This window comes from Loxodonta africana, chromosome X (genome assembly GCF_030014295.1).
Source record: "Loxodonta africana isolate mLoxAfr1 chromosome X, mLoxAfr1.hap2, whole genome shotgun sequence".
NCBI classification, from domain to species: Eukaryota; Metazoa; Chordata; class Mammalia; order Proboscidea; family Elephantidae; genus Loxodonta; species Loxodonta africana.
This window is the reverse complement of record NC_087369.1, coordinates 81004448-81028343: the sequence shown is the minus strand read 5'-3', so window position 1 is coordinate 81028343 and position 23896 is coordinate 81004448. Positions and strand designations below refer to the sequence as shown.

Here is a 23896-nt window from a genome sequence, read left to right as displayed (position 1 = left end):
ATTTGTAAACACAAAAAAAGAGTTTGTTTAGTTTTAGAGAACAATTTCTGAATCAAGTCAAATAAAAACTGTCTACCTCACTTTTAATCCTCCATACCAAGCCAAGGAAAACTGGCCCCCATCAAAACTCATCTGGGTCAACCTTCCCTCAGGGCCATCTGAAAAACTAATGTTGCACCTCCTTCCTACTACAATAAAGTCTTCAAAAGCTGGAACCTGTGTAAGGCGGAAACCTGTCAGTGAAGGAAAACACAAATATTTTCCACTAAAACAAGCGATAGAAAAATGGTAAGACTACACCCTACAAAAGGCAGAAAACTTGCGAGACCTGGAAAAACAAGGCAGTCCCGTTGAGTTCCGGTTCTCACGGGTTTCACTGTATATGACAGTTTTAAATGGCAACAACAAACCAATCCCAAACCTTCCATTAGTGTACACTTGCCAGGTGTTTCAGATTGGATACTTTCCCTCCTCTGTAGCCAGGCCAGTAACTTTACTTCCACTCATATGCTCATTCCAGTTTCAGGTCTTCGCTCAGGTTGTCTGCCCCACTGTGAAGGCCCTCTCGTATCAAGCCCATACAACCAAAAGGATTTTGGACCCATCCCTCACTTCGGCTAAGATACACCTTTGCTAACTACCCAAGTGCTCGTTAACCTGTACATTCTCTGAATTTCCTACTGTAGTTAATCAGTACTCAACTGTTATTTCACATATATTATTTCCACCTTCCAAATTAGTCTGAAAATTCCTTGAATACAAAGACTAGGGGCTTGCATTTTGTTCTGTTTACAGTTAATTGATTCTTAAGTATTTGCTGATTAGTTTAGCCCTACGCAACTCTTCGATCTAGAATACAGACTGAGTTCCTCCACCATTCCCTGAAAGATCCTTTTCACTGAGATGGCTACCTACCTTGGCCACTATGAAGTTGCTAAAATGACTTAGGGTTGGTAGACAGTATAGGCACACCTGACGAGACAAACATCTCCTGCAGAAAGAGCATACCAGGCAGGATGGGCATGCCTGGCACTTGTGGCTGGCTAAGGATATTAGGCAGGATAGGCATACTTGGCTTACCAGGTGTCACAGAGATATTTTTGGTTTTCTTTTTCTTTTTCTTTGGTTGTTCCACCACAGGTTCCAACTCTTCATCAGCTGACAACTTTCCATCCACATTTTCTACTTTAGGCTCAGTAGCATTTGGTGGTTGGCAGAGGTTTTCACCAGGATTCTGCTTGTCAACCTCCAAATCAACGCTATCATCATCAAGAAGAAACGGAAGCTTCCCGGTGGCAAACTCTTCATCAGTATCAGATGACTTTTCCAGAATCTCATCTGAAATTCAAGAGATACAATCTCTCTTTCTCTCTCTCTCTCTCTCACACACACACACACACACACACACACACATACTCCCTCCCTCCATGCCCTTATTCACTAAACTTCAGCAGATTATTGCACACAAGTTAAATAAGTCAGGAGCTATGACATTAAGACTTTTTAGAACCACAGTTATTCTATTTCTACAATTTAAAAGACTGCCCTATATTTTGAGATTATGTCCTTGCTAAATTTTTGGTGCTCTCCATGAAATTATGGTCCTAGTAAGTAGTAGCTGGAAATTTATTTCCTTCATTAAATTTTTTTTTAATCGGTAACTTTATGTTGGTCATCAAAATTTAATTTTTTAACTAGTCCATATATCCAAAGCTCTCAAAACCACTGAGTAAGAGGCCTTAGAAACATTAGGAATACCACTGCCCCTCACTGAGGGGTTCTTTAAATAAGTGGGTGTTTTTTTTTTTTTTTTTAACACCAGATGGTCTCTGAAGTCTGTGCAGAGCTCAATTTCTAGGTTTCCAAATATAAAAATATAAACCATGGCATGAGGAAGATGTGAAGATGTATTTGCGGTACAAAAACTCTTTATCAAAAAATGGAGATTTGGGATAATTTTTTTGAGAGTCTCATCTGTTATTTGAGCTAATTATCAAAAAACTTCAAATATTCAATAAGTAAAGAGAAAGGAGGGAGTGTCCCTACGGTAAAAAAAAAAAAATCATCCTTCTGAGAAAATTAAAAGATTTCCCACCTGCAGTTGAAATTTTTTTTTAAAAAGTAGTGACACACTGCTTAAGATATATTTTAAAAATTGACAAAGATCAGAAGTAAGGTTGGAAGTATGTGTTAAAACTCATCAGACCTTCTCTTTCCGTAAAATTGTCTAAATTCATTACATAACAACAAAAGAAATGACTCATGGAGGAGAAAAAAGAAATTTACGAAGACAATCGTCACTGCCCCCCCTGCCCCCATTACTGGGATGGATGCCCACAGCTAGAGTCCAAAGGTCAGAAAGGTAAGAGAAGCCTGGTTGGAAATTTCCCTCCTCAAAAGAAGATGCTCTGCAGGGCCAACAGCAAGACCAGCGTGTTCCTATAACACTGTGAGGGGCACCTCAAGGCAGCCCCAGTAAAGCCCTTGAACACTTAAACAACATGCTCTGATTCAAGAAGTAAGCAACTTGTGGCCTATGGTGATGAACTGGTTTCTGGCTCTGTCATTCATACCCTGCTCTGGAGCTACCTCCCTTCAGGTTCCCCTTGCATTACAGTAACTTGTCACACCCCCTACTCTACAGCTGGACCTCTGCCCTGCTTAGTCACATCCACCCAGAGCTAGAAACAGAGAGGAAATAAAGAAATTAGAGGAGCAGGTGGTGAAACTGTAGGAGACTAGGGTTCCAAGCCACCTCTCCTGTTCCTGTTCTAATATCCCAGGTTGGCTAGGAAACTCTGACCGACTGTAGCTCTTGGGTACTTAGCAAGGAAATAGCCTGTGCTTTCGGGACCTCCAATTTTCAGTTAAGTTCAGTTCAGCAAGCATTAACTAGGTGCCTATGTTTCATGCCCTATACCTGGTACTGAGCAAATAAAGATAAATAAAATATCATCCTTAATGCTTAAGAAGCTCCTAGTCTTCATGTGTTTCATGCCAGCTGGGCAGGTTCTGAACTGTGAGTAAAGCTCTGGGCTTCCCAAAAGGTTAAAAAAAAGCCTCCGAATGCAAAGAGACAAGGACCTGCTGCGGGAAACAAGCTCTAAGAAAAAAAAAATCTCTAGAAAATGTAGAGAAAGGCAAAGACAAACAGCTAGATGGAGAAAGCAAGGATTTTCCCTGACAAGTCATTGCCTGCTGACCCATGACTATTATCCACCCAAGCTTTTCCATTAAGCTGGAAAGAAGAACGAGTCCATACCCATTATTCCTCTTTCCTCCTCTTTGCCATTCCCATACCTAGACAGGGAGAAAAGAGCGGAACGGCCTTCATACTTCTAAGCCTCAGTTCTTGACTGTCCCCCCTCTGCTTCCTTGATATTGTTCTAGATAGGTAAGAACTGTACTGAGGGGGGATGCCTGAGGCATAAGGCAGCAAGAACAGTTACTGCTGCATTAGGAAACTTACCAGGAGATGTGATGAGGCCAGCCATATCTATCTCCGAGCACGTGAAAGAAGAAATGGTAACACTCACTACTAAGTGATTCCAGAATAGAAAGTTTAGTTAGGCTACATGTACTGTGTGTAGTGAGGCCTCAGAGCTCAAGCACTTCTCTAAGCGTTGGTAGTGTACTTGCCTTCGCTACTTGTTTCGCACATCTTAACTTTATTTTCCTCATCGAAGTATTCGTCATCTGATTCTGAGTCAGTCGCCACACAGCTGAAAAACAAAAAATATGGATGCAGCATTCTTCTTTTCATGGCGTTTTCTACCTTTCCAACAATGAACATGATCACTTTAAAAAAAATTTTTTTTGGTTCCTGAAATCACTCTGTTACCCTTTGTTGGAACTACTTAATCTTCCCATTATTCCTGATTTTTCTCTTTTCCAATTTTCTACTAAATATTTCCATGGCATCTTTTCATCCTTTGCACCCTTTCAGAAGGTGTCTGTCAAATACTGAGAGTGAGATGGCCCTGTCAGAGAGAGTATATATTCCAGTAGCTTAGGTGCAGTGGGAAATAGATGAGGGAAATGTTCAGTTCATTGTCATTTTTCTTTATCGACTTTGAGATCCACTTGTCTGAGAAGAAGGGTAGAGAGCCAAAGATGGAGAAAAACAGTCTTAGAGCAGGAGATTTCTCCTCAACACCACTCTTTGCAACTTGAAGCTAGCACCACACTCTGACAGATTGCTCTGGCAAGAGACGATCTCAGCAGTGCCCCTGTGCAGCCTAGGTGGTGGTGAGCTCTTCTGTGGGATCCTCATTCTCGGCCAGCCATGGTACTTGGGTCAGAGGTTCTAGCAGGGTTGGAATTCATCACCTTTCTGCATTTCCCAAACGGTCACTATGAGTGGGAATCAACTTAATGGCAATGGGCTTGGGCTTTTTTTGGTACAAGAAGTATGATATACTTTTATCACGAGACAAAAAAAAAAAAACCTTTGCAGGGGCAATGCTGTAGAGCCCAGCTTTCAACAATAGATTATCTAATCTAATAACAAAAGCACAAACAGCAAAAAATAAACAAATAAGTGGGACCTCATAAAAATTAAAAAAACTTCTGTTCGTCAAAAGACTTTACCAAAAAAGGGAAAAGGCAAGCTACCGGCTGTGAGAGTATCTTCGGAAACCACGCATCCAGCAAGAATCTAATAACCAGAATATATAAAAAATTTCGATAACTTAACAACAAAGAGACTAATAACTCAAGCACAAAATAAGCAAAGGACCTGAATCAACGTTTCACAAAAGAGGACATTCAAATGGCCACCAAACACATGAAAACACACTCAATGTCATTAGCCATCAAAGAGATACCATTTCACTCCCACAAGGAAGGCTAAGATTAAAAAAAAAAAAAAAGGAAGACGGAAGTAACAAGTGTAGGGACCATGTGGGGAAACTGAAACTCTTATCTATTGCTGGTGGGAATGCAAAATGGTATAGCTGTTGTGGAAAACAGTTTGGCATTTCCTCAAAAAACTAAAAATAGAACTACCATACCCAAACCCAGTGCCATCGAGTCGATTCCGACTCATAGAGACCCTATAGGACAGAGTAGAACTGCCCCGTAGAGTTTCCAAGGAGCGCTTGGCGGATTCGAACTGCTGACCCTTTGGTTAGCAGCCATAGAGCTTAACCACTATGCCACCAGGGTTTCCGTTAGAACTACCATATGACCTAGCATTTCCACTCCTAGGTATATACCCAAAAGACTTGAAAGCAGATACTCAAACGGACACTTGTACACCAGTGTCCACTGCAGCACTGTTCACAATAGCCAAAAGGTGGAAACAACCTAAATGCCCATCAGTGGATAAACGGATAAACAAAATGTGGCACATGCACACAATGGAATACTACTCAGTTAGTAGGAGAAATGAAGTCTTGATACATGCTTCAATATGGATGGAGCTGGAAGACATTAAACTGAGTGAAATAAGTCAGTCACAAAAGGACAAATACTGTATGACCTCACTGGTGGCTTAGTGGTTAAGAGCTACAGCTGCTAACCAAGAGGTCAGCAGTTCGAATCCATCAGCCACTCCTTGGAAACCCTATGGGGCAGTTCTACTCTGTCTTACAGGGTCGCTATGAGTCGGAATCGACTTGATGGCAATGAGTTTGGTTTTTTTATTTTTCACTTATATAAAAAGACAAGGAAAAGCAAATATATAGAGATCAAATTTTATTAGTGGTTACCAGGAGTGGGTGGGGAGGGGAAAGGGGGGTTAATGGTGATGGAAAACTCGCATTTATTGAGGGTAGGGTTGCACAGCCAATTACTGTAAATGCTGTCAAGAAGTTGTACACCTGTAAAAAGTTGAATTGGCAAAAGTGGTGTGATAGACATATTTACAACAATGACAAAAAAAGAAAAAGAGTAGCTGCTAAGGCTGCTTATGTACAACCAAAAATCTCATGGGATTTGGTTCCTTGGTTTGGAGGTTTGGAGTCATGGTTTCATGAGACATCCCAGTTAATTGGCCTCCTAAGGTGTTTAGTGCTTCAATTCTATCTCCTATTTCATTGTGTACTGCGTAGGGTCTTAAAGGCTTGCAAGCAGCCATCCAAAGCACAACGACTTGTCTCTATATACCTGGAGCAATACAGAAAGAAGGAGAATCAGGAATAGGAGAAGGACATGAAATGGTGGTTGACTGCTCCCATGAACAACTGCCACCTTTGTCATGAGACCAGAAAACCCGGATGGTGCTCGGCTACTATCACCAAACATTATGATCAAGGACTCTATAGAGGAATCTTGATCAAAAGGGGGAAAATGCAGAACAGAATTTCAAATATGGACTCCAGGCTTTCTGGAGCCATGAAGGCTGGATGGACCCCAGAAACTATTGCCCTGAGATGATCTTTAAGCCTTAAACTAAAAATATCCCTTGAAGTCATCTTAAAACCAAACAATAATTTAGCTCAACTAGTAGAAAAATGCCTGCCTTGAGCATTACGCTCTTTTAAGAACTATTTATATGGAATCAAACCAACAACAGCAACTTGAAAGAATAAATAAGAACCTTAGGGGGCAGTGAGTTCACGTTAATGGGGGAAGAACAACTCAGAGGAGGAGGGTGAGAAAATGATTGCACAACTCGAAAAATGTAATCCATGTCACTGAATTGTACATGCAGAAACTATGGCATTGGTGTATGTTTTGCTGTGTATATTCTCAACAACAAAATAAATAAAATTAAAAAATACATTTACAGTTCACATTTCTATAGTAATTCAAGGAGTCAGTGTGAAAACCATAGTTATCTAGCACCACATTTTGGATTTATTCCAGTGATTTTTTAAGCACTCCCTATAGTTTGACACCTGGGCAATATCCCTCAATCTAGCTCTGGCTAGGGCAGAGGGTTTCATTAAAGAGGAATAGTAGTATATAAGGCTGGAAAAAAAGTTAGGGCCAGATGATCAAAGCAGTATCTCAGAGATTAATCTGGAAGTGGTATGCAGGCTGGCTCAGAGAAGGAAGAGATCAAGGCAAGGAGTCCTTTTAAAAAACTATGGTATGTTCTGCATCCCACTTTGGTGAGTGGTGTCTGGGGTCTTAAAAGCTCGCAAGCAGCCATCTAAGATACATCAATTGGTCCCAACCCACTTGGAGCAAAGGAGAATGAAGAACACCAAAGACACAAGGAAAATAATAGCCCAAGAGACAAAGGGGCCACATAAACCACGGATTCCATCAGCCAGAGACCAGAAGTACTAGATGGTGCCTGGCTACCACCAATATCTGCCCTGACAGGGAACATAACAGAGAGCCCCTGATGGACTGGGAGCAAAGTGTGGAGGATAATTCAAATTCAGGTAAAAAGACCAAACTTAATGGTCTGACTGAGACTGGAGGGACCCTTGAAGCCATGGCCCCCAGATGCTCTGTTAACCCAGAACTAAAACCATTCCCAGACAGCACTCTTCAGACAACGATTAGACTAGATTATAAAACACAAAATAATACTCGTGAAGAGTGTGCTTTCTAGTTCAAGCAGATACACGAGACCAAATGGGCAGCTCCTCTCCGAAGACAGGATAAGAAGGCGGGAAGGGACAGGAGCTGACTGCATGGACACGGGAAACCCGGGTGGAAAGGGGGAGTGTGCTGTCACATTGTAGGGACTGCAGTAGTGTCACATGACAATATGTGTACAAAAATTTTGCATGAGAGATTAACTTGAGCTATAAACTTTCACATAAAGTACAATAATAAATAAAAAGCTATTGTACTAACACCAGAGTGAAACTGGTAGGGGCTTGAGCTAGTGAAGAATGGAAGTTAAGGGATGATTCCCAGAGATATTTTGAAGAAACTGACAATGGGCTATGGGATAACGAATCCAATATTTTAAACCTGGCTGCGAGGTGAGATACCCAGTATGATCCTGCTGAACACCACACGTGTAGCATTTATTCTTAAGTCTTCTTTCCTAAAACACTATTCCTTAAAAAAAAAGTCATTTCAATAATTTTCCTACTCACCTGACAGGTCTCTTCTTTCCCATTCTCATTCTGGCCACAACTAAATCATATAAAGAAGGCATTAGAAGTATGATAAAATATGTTTATCCATGTCTTTAACTTCCTAAAACCAGAGTTCATAAATCAGAGCTGGTTAAAATTTAGGGTGGAATCTTATATCCCCCCGCCCCGGAATATAGAGAAGAAATAAAAGTAAGGAGACCCAGCACCAAAAAGGTAAAGGAAGTAAATTGGAAAAGGAACGCAGAAAACTTCCTCTGCTCCTAACAGAAGGGAAATAAACTTCATTTCACCATCCTAAAGGAAGCCCTTAAAGGTAGCTAACCTCAGACTACCTTATGCCAAATGTCCCAAATCACATTCCAGTCATCTCTATAAAGACATGGTTAAATTCCATTTTAAAATGTAAATTACTGGTTTAAGTAGACTCTACTTACAGGCCTCAAGTTCTTTATCGCCACTTGAGTCATGAGTAACACTGCAACTGCAAAAACAAAAGATACTTTTTAAAAGGTAGACTACTAATGTCATAAATGCAAAAATCATTGAACAATATCATTAATATCACATGCAAGTAAAATTTTGCTGAAGATCATTCAAAAGTGGCTGCAGCAGTATATCAACAGGAAACTGCCAGAAATTCAGGCCGGTTTCAGAAGAGGACATGGAGGTGGATCTTGGCTGAAAGCAGAGAATACCAGAAAGATGTTTACCTGTGTTTTATTGACTATGCAAAGGCATTCGACTGTGTGGATCATAACAAATTATGGATAACATTGCAGAGAATGGGAATTCCAGAACACTTAATTGGGCTCATGAGGAACCTGTACATAGATCAAGGGCTGGTTGTTCGTACAGAACAACGGGACGTCGTGTGGTTTAAAGTCAGGAAAGGTGTGCATCAGGGTTGTATCCTTTCACCATAACTATTCCCTCTGTGTGCTGAGCAAATAATCCAAGAAGCTGGACTATATGAAGAAGAATGGGGCATCAGGATTGGTGGAAGACTCATTAACGACCTGCGTTATGCAGATGACAAAACCCCTTGCTTGCAGAAAGTGAAGAGGACTTGAAGCACTTACTGATGAAGATCGAAGACCACAGCCTTCAGCATGGATTACACCTCAACATAAAGAAAACAAAAATCCTCACAACTGGACCAATAAGCAACATCACGATAAACAGAGAAAAGATTGAAGTTGTCAAGGATTTCGTTTTACTTGGATCCACAATCAACATCCATGGAAGCAGCAGTCAAGAAATCAAAAGACACATTGCATTGGGCAAATCTGCTGCAAAAGACCTCTTTAAAGTGCTGAAAAGCACTAAGGTGCACCTGACCCAAGCCATGGTATTTTCAACTGCATCATACGCATGCGAAAGCTGGACAATGAATAAGGAAGACCAAAGAAGAATTGATGCCTTTGAATTGTGGTGTTAGTGAAGAATATTGAATATACCATGGACTGCCAAAAGAATGAACAAATCTGTCTTGGAAGAAGTACAACCAGAATGCTCCTTAGAAGCAAGGATGGCGAGACTACGTCTTACATACTTTGGACATGTTGTCAGGAGAGATCAGCCCCTAGAGAAGGTCATCATGCTTGGTAGAGTACAGGGTCAACAAAAAAGAGGAAGATCCTCAACGAGATGGACTGACACAGTGGCTGCAACAATGGGCTCAAGCATAACAATGATTGTGGGCATGGCACAGGACTGGGCAGTGTTTCCTTCTTTTGTACATGGGGTCGCTGAGTCGGAATCGACTCTATGGCACCTAACAACAACTAACATCATAAGCAACCAAATGTCAAAAATCTCAAATAAATGAAGAGAACAGCCAGTCAGAGCTTCTGAAATGCAAAAAGGCTTTAAGTGTTTATGAAGTGAGAAGGATGACAGGAGAGGTGGAGAAAAATTAGAAGCAACATACTACTCAGTCCTTACAGGTGAATCAAAGATAGGAGAAGAATGTTAACTGAGAAGTCTGTTTTCTGCCAAGTGATATATTCCTATTTAAAGATATGAAACTGAATTCCAAGAGGGGTCACAGGGGAAAGGTAAAGACATTGTCATTAAAATCCAAAGGGTATGTCTACGCAAGGTCAGCTTTTAGGGCTTGACTACTTGAAGAAGGCCTAATTCGTTGGGATTGGTACCTAGGTCAACGGACAAAAACTGAAGTCCATTTCAATGAGGAGCAAAAAAAGGGTGATTCCAAAGCTACAACTATTACCTGCAATAAACCTTGATGCTGGGGCCTCTTGCTTCTCTGTCTCACAGTTTATCAGATGCCTTAGCACTCATTCTTCACTATCCTGTGGCAAGCTGCTTTGTCTGTTGTTATAGTTACCAGACAGCTGTCCAGCACTGCCTGAGATGAAGTCAAGGCATATTCCTGCTCAGGACCATCCCACTCCCAGAGAGCAGCCCACTGGATACCCTGCTGTCAGCCATCCATTACACAGATCCAGAATCTAGCTCTGAAGAGTCAGGCTGCAATAAGCATCAGTTCAATGCTGGGATACTGACTACATTCTAGGACCTAATTATAGGTAATCTTATCATTAGTTATTGTGATATATAGTTCTCAGACAATACCATATGTGTTAAAGAAGGTGGACATAATAACCGTGAGGAAGTTCAGGTTTTACATATAAAAAGTTAGACTTGACCACTTCTTCAGGACTTTTAATTTGGCCTAGAAGGTTGATACTGAGCTGATTGTACATCTTTTCTGTCTTTCAAGATACATGCTGGCTCACCACCTTGATTAAATTCCCTGTTCATTTATCAATCACTGTACACTGGACTTCTTCAGTAGTAGTTTTTGTTGTTGTTTAATCAGGAAAGAAAACTCTTGCTGAGTATAAGGTTCCCCGGGTATAGGCCAACACATGGCCTTAGTCATCTTAAACTCTATTCTCAGGAAGATTAGCGTAACTTCAGGTGGCTCTACCTACCTCCTACCATAAAGATATAAGAAAATTAGCAATTTTATCTTGAAAACATCAATGTAACGGGTTGTAGTCACTTAGCTATATAAAAGGCAAGGTTCCTTTCTGTCTCTGCAGTCTCTTTCGTGGATTACCTGTGATACATCACATTTTGGTTTAATGCTTATTCAGTAATAAAACTGTTTTCTTTCTCTTCTAAAAAACCTATTACACCAACTAAAAAGTGAGTCATACTTTTTCTATTTTCTTACATACTTTTATGTTACACACACATACACATTTTCTGAGAGGTCAAGCAAAAGGAACAAGGGATCTAAAACATGACAAAAAAAAAGTAGCACAACAGAGAACAGAGAGCCCCACCCTAATCCCTAAAGGTAAAATATCAAATTCCAGGTTGGATAGTGTCATAGATCGAATTATGTCCCCCCCAAAATGTGTATCAGTTTGGCTGGTGTGTGATTTTCCTATATGTTGGAAATCCTGCCTCTACGATGTTAATGGGAGAAGATGGGCGGCAGTTGTGTTAGTGAGGCAGGACTCAACCTACAGGACTGGATTGTATCTTGAGGCAATCTCTTGAGATATAAAAGAAAGAAGGGAGCAGAGAGACAGGGGGACCTCAGACCACCAAGAAAGAAGTGATGGGGGCAGAGCGCAGCCTTTGGACCCAGGGTCCCTGCGCAGAGAAGCTCCTAGTCTGGGGGAAGATTGATGAGAAGGCTGACAGAGAAAGAAAACCTTCCCTTGAAGCTGACACCCTGCATTTGGACTTTTAGCCTGCTTTACTGTGCAGAAATAAATTTCTCTTTGTTAAAGCCATCCACTTGTGGTATTTGTGTTATAGCAGCACTAGATGACTAAGACAAATAGTAAGCAACAGAACAATGGCCCAAGGAAGGAAAAAATACATACACAAAAAGGAGGCAAATTTTGTTAGGTACCTTTCCAAGTACAATTCACCATCAAGAGTTTAAGTCCCTAGAAGGTACTTCAAGGCTCATGTTACCGTTATTAGGAGATACATGCACCTAGGAAGAGCCAGTTGGTTTAACCAGAATTCTAACATGAAAGAACTATGAAATAACATTAGAAGCCTTTAAAGATACATCAGAGCCCTCAAAAACTTTAAAGTAAAAGATTCAAAGATCTCCTTGAAACTGGGACCACAAAGCATAAAGACTTTATATGACTATGCAAAAAGATCTAGAAAGACCAACACCAAATTATTAATAATTATTACTTCAGAAGAATGGGAGGGTATGCGTATGAGGGTGAACTTTCACTTTTTACTTTATACGCTTCTATATTGCTTGGATATTTTTACCACAGGCCCATATTCCCTTGGTTATCTTTTAAAAAATCAATAAATATGTTATAATTGAATATGATGACTACATCTGTGGTTCATTCATTGATTCAACATATGTTGGTACCGGGACTACAAGAAAATAAAGTCTAGTGGCAAAGACAGAAAAGTCTTTATATATACAATTTAGTATTAGTATTATAAGGCCTCTGACGACAGAGATGGAAGGAGCATCTAATCTAAGTCATGAAACACTTCCTAGAAGAAGTGACACATGAGTCTCCAGGACTAGTAGGAGGTATCCAGGAGCTGGGTTGAAGTTTTCCAGGGAAAGCAGTAGTTCGCAAGCTTTAGCATGCATTCAGCATCACCTCATGAACTTGTTTAAAATACAGCTTCTTGAGTCTCACTCCAGAAGGACATAAATCAGAAACTGCACTTTAATAAACACACCCAGGTAATTCTAATGCAGGAAGCTAGGGGACCCACTTTCAGAAACACTAGTTGAATATTAGTCTTCTTTTGCTTGAAACTGTGAATTGAAAGTATCAACAGACTATGAATTAAGTAAATGTGGCACTATCAAGAAATCTGAAACAATAACCTGCCTGCTAGATGACCCATTTGGTTTTCTGATCTGATTGTTTTAAGTGGTATATAACAGTGTAATTTTAAAAATACGTATTTCTGCATATCATCAAGGATATGTTGAGATAGTATTAACACAATGAAGAATCTTAGGCTAAAAAAGATCGTGAGCATTAGAAAGTACTAATTAGGTTTTGATCAATCAATGAAAACCAGCCCCCTACCCCTCACGTTATGTATTTCAGTAGTTCTCTAGGAGCCCTGGTGGTGCGGTGGTTAAGCACTTGGCTACTAATGGAAAGGTCCGCAGATCAAACCAACCAGCCACACCACGGGAGAAAGATGTGGCAGTCTGCTTCCATAAAGATTACAGCCTTAGAAACACTACGAGGCAGCTCTACCCTGTGCTACGGGGTCACTATGAGCTGGAATTGACTTGATGGCAATGTTTTTTTTTTTTTTAGTACTTCTCTCTTCCAACTGCCAAAAACTCCTTTCCCATCCCATTTACTCTGTTAATGACCTTGTCTCACAAGTCACTGGGAAAATAGAAGCAATCAGACAGGAACTCCCTCATCCTCCCACAACAAATCTACCACCCTATCTGCAACTATACCGGACTCTGCGTTCTCTGTAGTTAACAACAGATGCAGTGTCCTTACCACTATCTAGGGCCAACCCCTCCCTTGTACTTTAGATCTCATCCACTCTAGCCTCCTCAAGGATTCTACTCTGCAATTTTCCACTCTGTGCTGCATCTTTGTCTCCTCTCTCCTGGATCATTCGTTCCACTGTTCCTAGACCCTATGTCCCCCAATTTTATATTTCTAGCCTTGAACTCTCCACTGAACTCCAACTTTCTACTTGACATTTTGAATATTTACTAAGTATTCAAAATATAAGACAAACAACACAGGATTATTTCTTTCTTTCCTCAATCCTGTTGCTATTGCAGTCTTACCAATCTCAGTCAATGGCACCGCCATCCACCCAGGAACACAAACCAAAAACTTTGGAGTCATCCTTGATTTCTCTCTTTCCTTCACCTCTTATATCCTACCCATCAGCAAAGCCTGTGGGCTCTACCTCTATAATACATTTCATCTCATCTAAGACACAGTATTACATGTACCTCTAAGAACAACAACAACAAAAAGAAAAACCACTACCAACTAAACTACAACTTGCCATCAAATGAAAGTTGCATCCCAATCTCGGAAATGTTAAAATGTGAAGTCTCAGAACTGATGAACTACAGTATATCCTATGTTCATTCAAATCTCTCCAAGTCCACTACTACCACCCTCCTCTAAGCCACCATCACCTCCTGCCTAGACTTCTGCAGTAACAAGTTCTTGGGCCTCAGTTCTAGAAGAGCCACTTATCTAATAGGGTTATTGCGAAAAGTAAACAAGTTAATCTCTGCCCCTCCTATGTATTCCTATAGGATCATGCACTTCTCCCCATCACAGCACTTACCCTACTATACTGTGACTGCCTACTGACATGTTTATATCCCCCCGCCCCAGAAGTAAGCATCCATCCGTTTCACATTGTTCAGTATAAAGGAAGTATTGAATAAATATTTGTTGAATAAATGTATGAATTAATATAGAAAAGTGGTTCTGGGGACCCGTTTTTAGTTTCCACCTCCTCCCACACACAAACACCCATAGAACCTCAAGTTTTGAGAGGCTTTTGCCTACCAGGTATCATTTACTATGGAATAATTTTCTTATTTAAAAATTTAATTACATATATATGCCTATCCATGTAAAGGTCTGAGGAAGAGTCAGCCCAAAGTATGACATGGATGTTAAAAACAACAACAACAATCCTGTCTGCATTGATGAAAATACAGTGCCCAGATCATGGGAAGTTATGGTCCCAACTTGCAGCCAGGGTGGGTATAGAGACTGGCAAGTTGTTGACTAGCCCCAAGGGCTAATCTCCAACCAGAAGTCCAGGAACTCAGATTTACTTTCAATTCTTCATCAAATCCTAAAGGAGTGACTCCTGTTAACCAAACTCACAAGGGACTAATAAACCAGAGTGCCCATTTACCTCTCAGGATAACTAATGCCACTCATCTGCCCTGGGCACTCCCTATTTGTGTGCAAGTGACTGGGGGTCACAGAGCTACAATTTTATTTTCTGCATTTCTAAACACATACTAATTTTTTAATTGAATGCTGCAAGAGTATCTTTATGTGTTTAATTGTTTTCATAAGCTGAATTTTCTTGGGATTGCTTCCCAAAATTAATCAAAAGTATGACCAGTTTTACAGCTCTTGGTGTTGCTGGGTGCCATCCAGTTGATTTTCGACTCATAGTGATCCCATGTGACAGAGTAGAACTGCCCCATAGGGTTTTCTAGGCTGTAATCTTTACCAGAGAAGATCTACAGGCCTTTCTCCCATGGAGCCACTGAGCGGCTTCAGGCCAACAACCTTTCAGTTAGCAGCTCAGCGCTCCTTCATAGCTCTGGGTGCATTTGCGTAATCATTTCCAAAGGGCTGTATTAGTTTACCATGTCAGCAACATTACCATAATAGGAGTAAATATTTTAAATTTGGTAGTTGAACAGGTAAATAATTTTTAAATTAGCATTTCTTTTTATTACTTGTTAAGATGTATATTTTGTAATATTTGCTGCATTCTTTTGCTAATCCCCTCCCCCAATTTTAATAACTATCATGAAATGTTTATCTGAAAGAAAAAAAAAAACACTGAAAAGAGGAGTGAGGGAAAGGAACATTTTGTCCCTGCTCCTCCAGCAGTCCCACTTCCCAGAGATAAATAATGTATCCTATTTATTCTTCTAGAAAGTTCCTAAGCCTAAGCATGTACCAGTAGAAGTCAAATGCACACACTTTTTTTTTTTTAACAAATACTATTATGCTGTAGAGACTGTTCTGTAGCTTGGATTTTTTTACTTTATATATCTTAGTAGTCTTTCCACTATCAGTACACATAGGTCTCACCACATTTTTTTTTAGATGAACCATAATTTATCCAACTAGCCCCTTAGAACATTTAAGTTCCTTACAAATTTTTGCCAGAACAATCAATGCTGCAATCAACATCCTTGTACATATATTTCTCTGTGTACTGGTATAAGTCTACGTATGATTAAATCATATGTCCTTCTTCCACAGAAATGAAAAAAGACGAAAAAAGCCTATATACATCTATATATGATTATATAAACATGGTTACAAGGAGAAGGGAGATGGGGAAAAGAAAGGAGTCAAGAGAAAATAAGACCAAACTACAAAAAGGGCATGGGTAACATAAACACATTTATGCACTTACATAAAATTATATGAGAATATATGTATAAAGAAATTAACCACAATGCTGTTTTTAAAACTGGAACAGAACGTCACACAGCATTTAAAATTTTGATATTGCCCGATTACCCTCCAAAAAGATTGCACCAATTTGTACTCCCACCAAGAGTGTACGGGATTGCCTGCTTTCCTACAAATTTGCCAATAGTAGGCATTATCAAACTTTTTTAAATCTTTGTCAAGGTAATATATGGAAAATGGCATCTCATATTTTAAACCTTCATGTCTTTAATTTTAAATAATATAATTAAAAGCTGAATAAATTTTAATGTCTATGGGTCATTTGGAAACCCTGATGGCGTAGTGGTTAAGTGCTACGGCTGCTAACCAAAAGGTCGGCAGTTCGAATCCTCCAGGCGCTCCTTGGAAACTCTATGCGGCAGTTCTACTCTGTCCTATAGGGTCGCTATGAGTCAGAATCAACTCGACGGCAACAGGTTACATGGGTCATTTGTATTTCCTTCCCTGAAAACTACCTTTTCATGTCCTTTGCTCATTTTCCATTGGTTTATTTACTTTTTGTGAAAGTTCTTTGTAGATTAAGGAAATTAGCTCTTTATCATATGTAATGCAAATATTTTTTTCCAGTTTTTAAAAATTATTTTTATGCTTTTGGGTTTGATATCAAACTTAGAAAGACCTTCCCTATTCTAAAATTATTGGAAAATCCACCTATGTTTTCTTCTAGTATTTTTAATGGTTTCATTTTTTTGTTTAAATATTTGATCTATGGTTAATTAATTTTGGTATAAGGAGTGATGAGGTAAGAATCCAACTTTTTATTTCCATATTGTCAGCCAATTATCCTCAAATTATTTGTTGAGTAATCCATCTTTTCCCTACTGATTTGGAATGTTTTTTTATCATGAACTAAATTTTCATATGTATTTGAGTCTATTTCCAGAGTCTCTATTCTGTTCTATGGTTTATAACTTCTATTATTATACTTACATACTTGTCTGAGACAGAACAGGGCAGTATTCCAGAAGAGAGAAGACTTAGAAGAGATAAAATATAAAAAAAAATCCTAAAATACACTGTGTTATCATGGAGAAAAATACCTCTAGAGGGCAGCACTGTCAACAATGGGGTAGAAAATATGGTTTTAAATTCAACAGAATGAAGAACTTTCTAGAAATCACATAGTAATTGTGCTGCTTTATGGAGTTGTGACTCCCAGCCACTAAGAGATTTTACATAGAGGATTTATGCATTGATTAGGAGGCTAGGTTCTTATTATTCTGAGATCCTTCTTTACCATTCTCATTTTATGACTAACCAAGTTATATACCCTGTAGTCGCTAAATGAAATAAACATATATGCTTTTTGAGAAAGTTGTTTTGCCAACATAGTAGGACTCAACTAAGGGGAAACAGAACTTTCCATATCTCACCAGTCATCGTCCTGGATCTGCGATCCACTAGCCTCTTCTCCTTTGGACACTTCTATGTCTGTAGTCAAGACAAAGATATACCTTCTTAAGAAAACCAGCACCCAGAACTAATAAGACATTTCTACATTTTACATTTATCTTTGAGCAGCTTCTTCACCCTAACTTAAAGCCTCAATTTTGCTCTGTGAAGTGAAAATTATATAAATTTGTTTTGTTGGAGAATTTTCCTGGCTGGAAAAAACTAGAGAGCATAATACCCATCCCACCTGGCCCCAAAGTTCTTTGCAAATCAGAAAGTCCAAAGCATATCGCATCACCTCGACTCAGCTGCCACATGTTAAGGGGGTATGCAAGAGAACCATTTATTTATTAGCCCCCAGCTAACTTTTCTCCCTATCTTAAGACTTTTTTTAACCCCTACTCTCCTGGTTCCAAAGGGACTTCTGCCTCCAACACCCCACCATTACCCCCTCACACTCCCAATAGGTCTTCCAACGCTCAGGCCTCGACTGCACCCTCACTCTCCTCCCCACACCTCCTCCTCCAGCAGGTCTTTCACCAATCAGGCTTCAATCGCCCCACTCCCCACCCATCATCCTCCCCTCTACCCCCTACTCCCACCTCCAATCAGTGGTTTTCCACCACTCAGACCCCACCCCCAACTACCCCCCCTTCGTTCCCCCACGCCGCCACTCCCCTGCTCCCGCTTCCCACCCCCAGCCCGTCTTCCACCAATCAGGCTTCAATCCCCCCCCACCCTCCACCCCCTTTCTACCGCCTCTCACCAGTCTCCCGCCAATCAGGCTTTGACCCCCCCCACCCGCCCTTCCCTACCCCACACCTTCTACCCCCACTCTTCCACGGTTCTGTTCCCACCTCCTGCCCCCAGCCTGCCTTCCACCACTGAAGTCGCAGTGCTCCCCAAGGCCCCACCCACCTTACACATCCCCCACGTCTCCACCCCCCTACTCCCACTTGCCACTCCCAGCCAGTCTTCCACGATTCAGGCTTTGACCTCCCCTACCCCCTACACCTCCCCCACCGTCTCACGCCCCCCCACGTCCCCCTCCCCCCCCCAGCACGTCTTCCACAGATCGGACTTCTATCCCCCAACACCTCCCTTCGTCTCCCATCCCCAGCCAGTCTTTCACTGAGTAGATCTCGTCGACGGACCTCCACTCGACCTCCACTCCGCTACTCACACTTCCCCGCCCCCAGCTAGTCCTCCACAGATCAGGCTTCAAATCCTTCCCCCTCCTCACGCCTCCACAGGATTCTCTATCTCCCCATTCCTCGCCTTACCAGTTGGTATAATTAACAAAAAATCCCTTCTTCCAAAAGCCTTTGAGTGTAAACAAGTCAAATATTTTGCCTCAGTCCCAAGGTTCATGGTCAGAGCCCAAGCCATATGGCAGCCTTGATTTTAACTATCAAGTCCGCTCAACCCGGATATCTTCAAGATTGTTCCCTCTCAGTACCCACCTCAGCCCCACCAGTCACCTACCTCCTCCTGCCGCGTTCAATTGCTGTTTCTTCTTTCCCTCCTTCCACTCTTGCCTCACCCGCGACTGCATGTTGAAAGTCACCTAGAGCCTGTGCAACTGAGGGACGCCAGGCGCAGGACCTTTATAAAGCTCGAGACTGAGCAGGAGGTAGGAACTGACGTGTTCCCGCCTCCACTGTACCCACCTATCACAGCATGGTCACGAGGCAAATTTAAACTACGAGACAATGAACTTAAATTTGGCGCCTAAGCAGTGTTTCCGGAATCAGGGTTACCACTTCCAGGGGTTGTCCTTAAAGCGCCATTTCATACCGAGTCCGATTCTGTGGAAAAAGGTACCTAAGTTAACTTTCTGGATGACAGGGAAAAATCGAGCTGCTCTAACAAACTTTCATCCTTGTGAGACTTAAAGTGAGCCCTGTTCATTGCTCGAATTACCGAAACTACCGAAACTTCTGTTTGCCTGCCCTTCAAGCTAGCGGGGGGGGGGGGGGGTGAGGGGAGGGGGGTGGGGGGGTGGGGGGGTGGGGGGATTTGACCACCTAGACTCCTAGATAAGAGCAAGGCAGCAGTGCCTATCAAGTCAACCATGGCGTTTGCTTCCAGAATCCTCCGAAGGTGGCTGCTGGGAGGACTGGAGAACTCCATCCTTGGAGATAAAGAGGAGGTGGTTACTTTGAAGGCTTTTGGCACTGTTTCCAAACACACACACACACACACACACAAACCATAAAAGGGAAAGCAAATGCTTTCTAGACTGTGCCCATTTTTCTGACAATCACCCATACATTTCATAATTTAAGCATCCCTGCATTTGAAGAAATTAATAATATTTTAGTTTATTTTGTGCTAGGCACCACTCTAAGTGTTTTATGTAGATCCCTTATAACGACACTTAAAAAAAGTACGTAATGTCAAGCACTTTCATTTTACAGAGATCACACAACTAAAAAGTGGCAAGAGCTGAAACGAGCAGCACTAGTTCCAAAACCCAAGATCTTGACCACCAAACTGCTTCTAAAGGTACTTCCTGATAAGGAATTGGATAGAAGGGGCTTATCATTATAACCCCATCTCTACAAGCTTACAAATTAATCTCTACAAGCCCATTTCCTCATCTGTAAAATATGAGAATACAAAATAGTGCCTCAGAGGTGTTGGTAAAGAACTCAAACATTAGCTGTAATTAAGAGGTCTATGCTTCAAGTACAAAAGTAGATTAGGATTGGAATAGAATCTTAAAACAACAGGCAGTCCAGAAGTTACACAAGGCAGCTCCTTTACACTGAGGGCAGCAGTAGTAGACTGGAAATAACTGATGCACATTCTTAACAAATGGAAGGCAGAGGTAAGAACTTTCATGAGTAGGCTACTGGATGCCTTTCTTCTCACACCATCTTTTAGGATACGAACACTAATCCACATTAAGGCTTTGAGGATAACAACCCAGAGAAGTTAAAAAGTAAATTACTACCTGAAATTTTATTGGGGTAAAAAAAAAAAGTTTCCACCGAACAATACTTTAGCTTAACTAGTAAAGCATGTCTGCCTTGAGCATTATGCTCTTTTAAGAACTACCTATATGGGATCAAATTTCAACAGCTACTCAAAAGATTAGAAAGGAACCTTAGGGGGTAGTTAAGTTTATGTTAATGGGGGAAGAACAACTCAGAGGAGGGTGAGAATGGTTGCACAACCTGAATGTAATCGATGTCACTGAATTGTACATGTAGAAACTGTTGAATTGGTGTATGTTTGCTGTGTATATTCTCAACAAAATAAAATACATAAAATAAATGTCTCCCTCTCAATCTCTGAGAAAACTGGCAGCCAGCCTGTTCTGATCCCTGATGCACTGATATTCTCCTCCTTCATACCTGTCAATAAGTTCAACCAACCATACAGAGTAGCAATGAAAATAACCTAGCCCCCAAGAGCCAAACAAATAGACCACATTAAGAATAGAGACTGCAAGGGTAGATGAAGCCAGAGTGATCACAAGCAAAAAAGGAACAAGTAGGAATGGATATGGTAGGAGTCATATATACTTTGTTTTCTTAATGGATCATATACCAACCCCCTTGCTCCACCAGGCTGGACTAGAAAACAGTAATTCTTCAGTAGGGAAATCTAGTCCTTTCATGTTTTTTGAGCTCTTCAAATATAGGTGCTTCATCACTGGATGACCATTATTATTCTGTCCAACATTTAATATAACGTAACACAAAATACATTAGTCATATTAAGGGGAAATCATTCATTTATTGTTTAAAGATCGCATGACAACATCTGAATTTCTGTAGCATGATTTATATGTTTTACTTTTTTGATAAAGCAGAGTATAATAGAAAAAAAAACAAATTAGTTTCCAGTAATATCTATATCTCTATTCATAATTAAGTCTTCCACAGACATGTTACCTGGAAACAAAAGCCTGTTACAATAAGCAAAGCTTCAACCACAGCGGCTACTTTTCGTGCCAGGAAAAAGTCCATCCCTATAGGAGGAACGATGTGCTATGTGAAATAGCTGTAAGGTCACAGCCTTGAGGGCACTGGAAGTACATTGTTCTATCCCACATTACATAATTCGGGGAACTTCAAACATCAGTTTATCTGCAACCATGCTGGCAACCTTTAGCTAAGAATAGTTAACTGATTTTCCAGTCAGGTAAAAAATAAATTAAGAAATCCCTAAACTGATGTTTCTTGATATATACTGTTAAAAACTAAACAGTTCATTGATACATAATTCTGGTTAAGGATTACATATGAGACTCCTTGCTCAGATTTTGGTCAGCAGTAGAATCTTTCAGAAATTCAAGTTCTTATTGATCAATAATTTGTCAGCTAGGATACATTCAGGCATCAGCTGCAACTACAAAATAGGTGCACTGCCTCAGCGCTTTGGAAAGACATAATCTAGATCACTATTAGCAGAAAAAAAAATTATCTGTTGCTGGATAGCGTAAGTACAGTACAACAAGACAAAACATATATTCATATGTTGGCCTGTTTTAAGCCTCAAGCCCTTGACCCTTTGTTGAAATTCAGTAATTTCATTCCTATGGTTTTTAATATCAAGAGCTCAAGCTCCAGGAGGGCTAATGTCTAATTTGTACTCCAAACCCAAGTAGCAGTGCAGTTTAGCTACTAGAGGCTGAATTCATACAGACTTCAAGATCAAGTCCAGAAGACAGTTACATGATAATACCCTAGAAGGTCTGAAAAATAATTATTTGTATACACAGATGGTCCTTCAGAGCTTTTTACCTACAAAATAACATGTCTCTGATGACAGTTATTTAACGTATTGGAGATAACTGTGACTTACTGATTGAATACTTGAATACTTATACTTACCTGGGATTTCATTTCTGCTGAAAAGAAATAGGAAGAACATGACTCACTTTAAAAAACAAACTTTAGAAAGGAAGGTAAAAATCTTATCACACACTATCACTTTTGGAAGCAGCATAGAGGGGGCAGTCGAAGTAAAACACTGGTGAAATAGGTCAAAACTAGGCAAAAAAAAAGCTATATTATTATCAATGTAAGTACCACAACTGTGCCCTTCATGATTAATAATCACTCCTAAAAAGTTTCATTTGGCACCAGATGGTGTAAGAGAAACACTCTGAGGTGTTTTGAATCAGATTGGTTATAACTCAGCTACAGGAGAAATTTTAAAGTGGCGGGGGGGGGGGGGGGGAGGAAATGAACATAGGCCAGAAATACATTTTGAGTCATTATCTAAACCAACAAAGCACTGATAGTTCCAAACATTAGGTCAGACACTAAAATGACTGATATAGGCTCAAGTGGTTTATAAAACCTATAAAAAGACTACACCAGCAAAGTCCTCGTTAATCTCTATAGTTCAGAAACTAAAACAAGGAGCACATTTTAGCTTAAAACCTCATCTCAAGAGAATTGTATACACTTCAATGCGAATAAAAATACCTGAAACCGAACACATTTTTAAAAGCTCCAATGCCCAAAATATAAAGAAAAAAATTAAGTCAGAAAAGATTCAATCAGTCCATGGAATCACAAAATGGCTGGATAAGCTGTGTCTCCCCTCCACACTAACTATCCCACGGAAGACCAAAGGAGATCAGACCTTCCAGACTTGTGCACCACCTGGTTTCTGCAAAATTCTATGGAGACTCCTTGTGGAACAGTAGTTTCCCATCTCTTGTGTCTCTCCCTATCATGCAGGAAGCAAGTCTGGCTGTGCTATTCTATTATCATTATATGTCACCCATCTGCAACATGGTACTGTACAGATAAGTAAAAGTATGTTATCTAGTTCCCTTTCCCCCAAGGTTGAGGCTCAGGTATAGGGGTTATTCTCCTGTGCATAGTCTTTATTCAGGCGGATTCAGTGACTTCAACAGGCTTAATCATGTGGTCAGGTTTGTTGCCAGCTGCATAATGCTCCCACATCTGTAGATACAGCCGCTCTAGTTCCATTGTGTATTGTTTGGTGTTGAACAGAGGGCTAGATATTCTCTGCTTCCAGACTTTGCCACGTATTTTCTTCAGGCTGTGTAATAAAATTTAAGAGAGACTCAGAACTAGACCCCATAAATACCTAGTCACCTTTGAAGTAAAATACATGACCAAACTTCATGCTATTTTCTTTATACTAGCACTTGTAATCTAGTCTACCCCCACGTTCTGAAAAAAAATTTGTTCTTTCCAAGACAAGTGTATACAAGGATATCAAGCTTTCTCTATTTTTCACCTTTAAAATAAGAAGTTATTTGCAATGATACATGAC

General features: G+C 40.4%; 2 protein-coding genes across 5 annotated transcripts in view; both read right to left on the bottom strand.

The window, feature by feature from the left end:
* GCNA (germ cell nuclear acidic peptidase) overlaps window positions 1–19568 on the bottom strand; it is a 62957-nt gene extending 43389 nt beyond the window's left edge. For 2 of the 3 annotated variants that reach the window (XR_010319801.1, XM_064278548.1), the window contains exons 1-6: window positions 19112–19567; window positions 17608–17665; window positions 8444–8490; window positions 8007–8046; window positions 3640–3722; window positions 1081–1338 (exon numbers count right to left, since the gene is read on the bottom strand). Coding sequence is in view for 2 of the 3 variants with exons in the window: in XM_064278548.1 (XP_064134618.1) it covers window positions 1081–1338; window positions 3640–3722; window positions 8007–8046; window positions 8444–8490; window positions 17608–17665; window positions 19112–19181 (556 nt within the window). In the remaining variant the exon portion in view is untranslated. Of the gene's footprint in view, window positions 1–1080; window positions 1339–3639; window positions 3723–8006; window positions 8047–8443; window positions 8491–17607; window positions 17666–19111 lie in introns of all 3 variants that reach the window. The other variant, XM_010592760.3, reaches the window with a different exon arrangement.
* Window positions 19569–21353: 1785 nt separating this feature from the next.
* The window catches only part of OGT (O-linked N-acetylglucosamine (GlcNAc) transferase), a 41042-nt gene continuing 38499 nt past the window's right edge, over window positions 21354–23896 (bottom strand). For both annotated transcript variants that reach the window (XM_003412726.4, XM_003412727.4), the window contains exon 22: window positions 21354–23659. In XM_003412726.4, coding sequence (XP_003412774.1) covers window positions 23485–23659 — 175 coding nt within the window. In that variant the 3' untranslated portion in view covers window positions 21354–23484. The remainder of the gene's footprint in view (window positions 23660–23896) is intronic.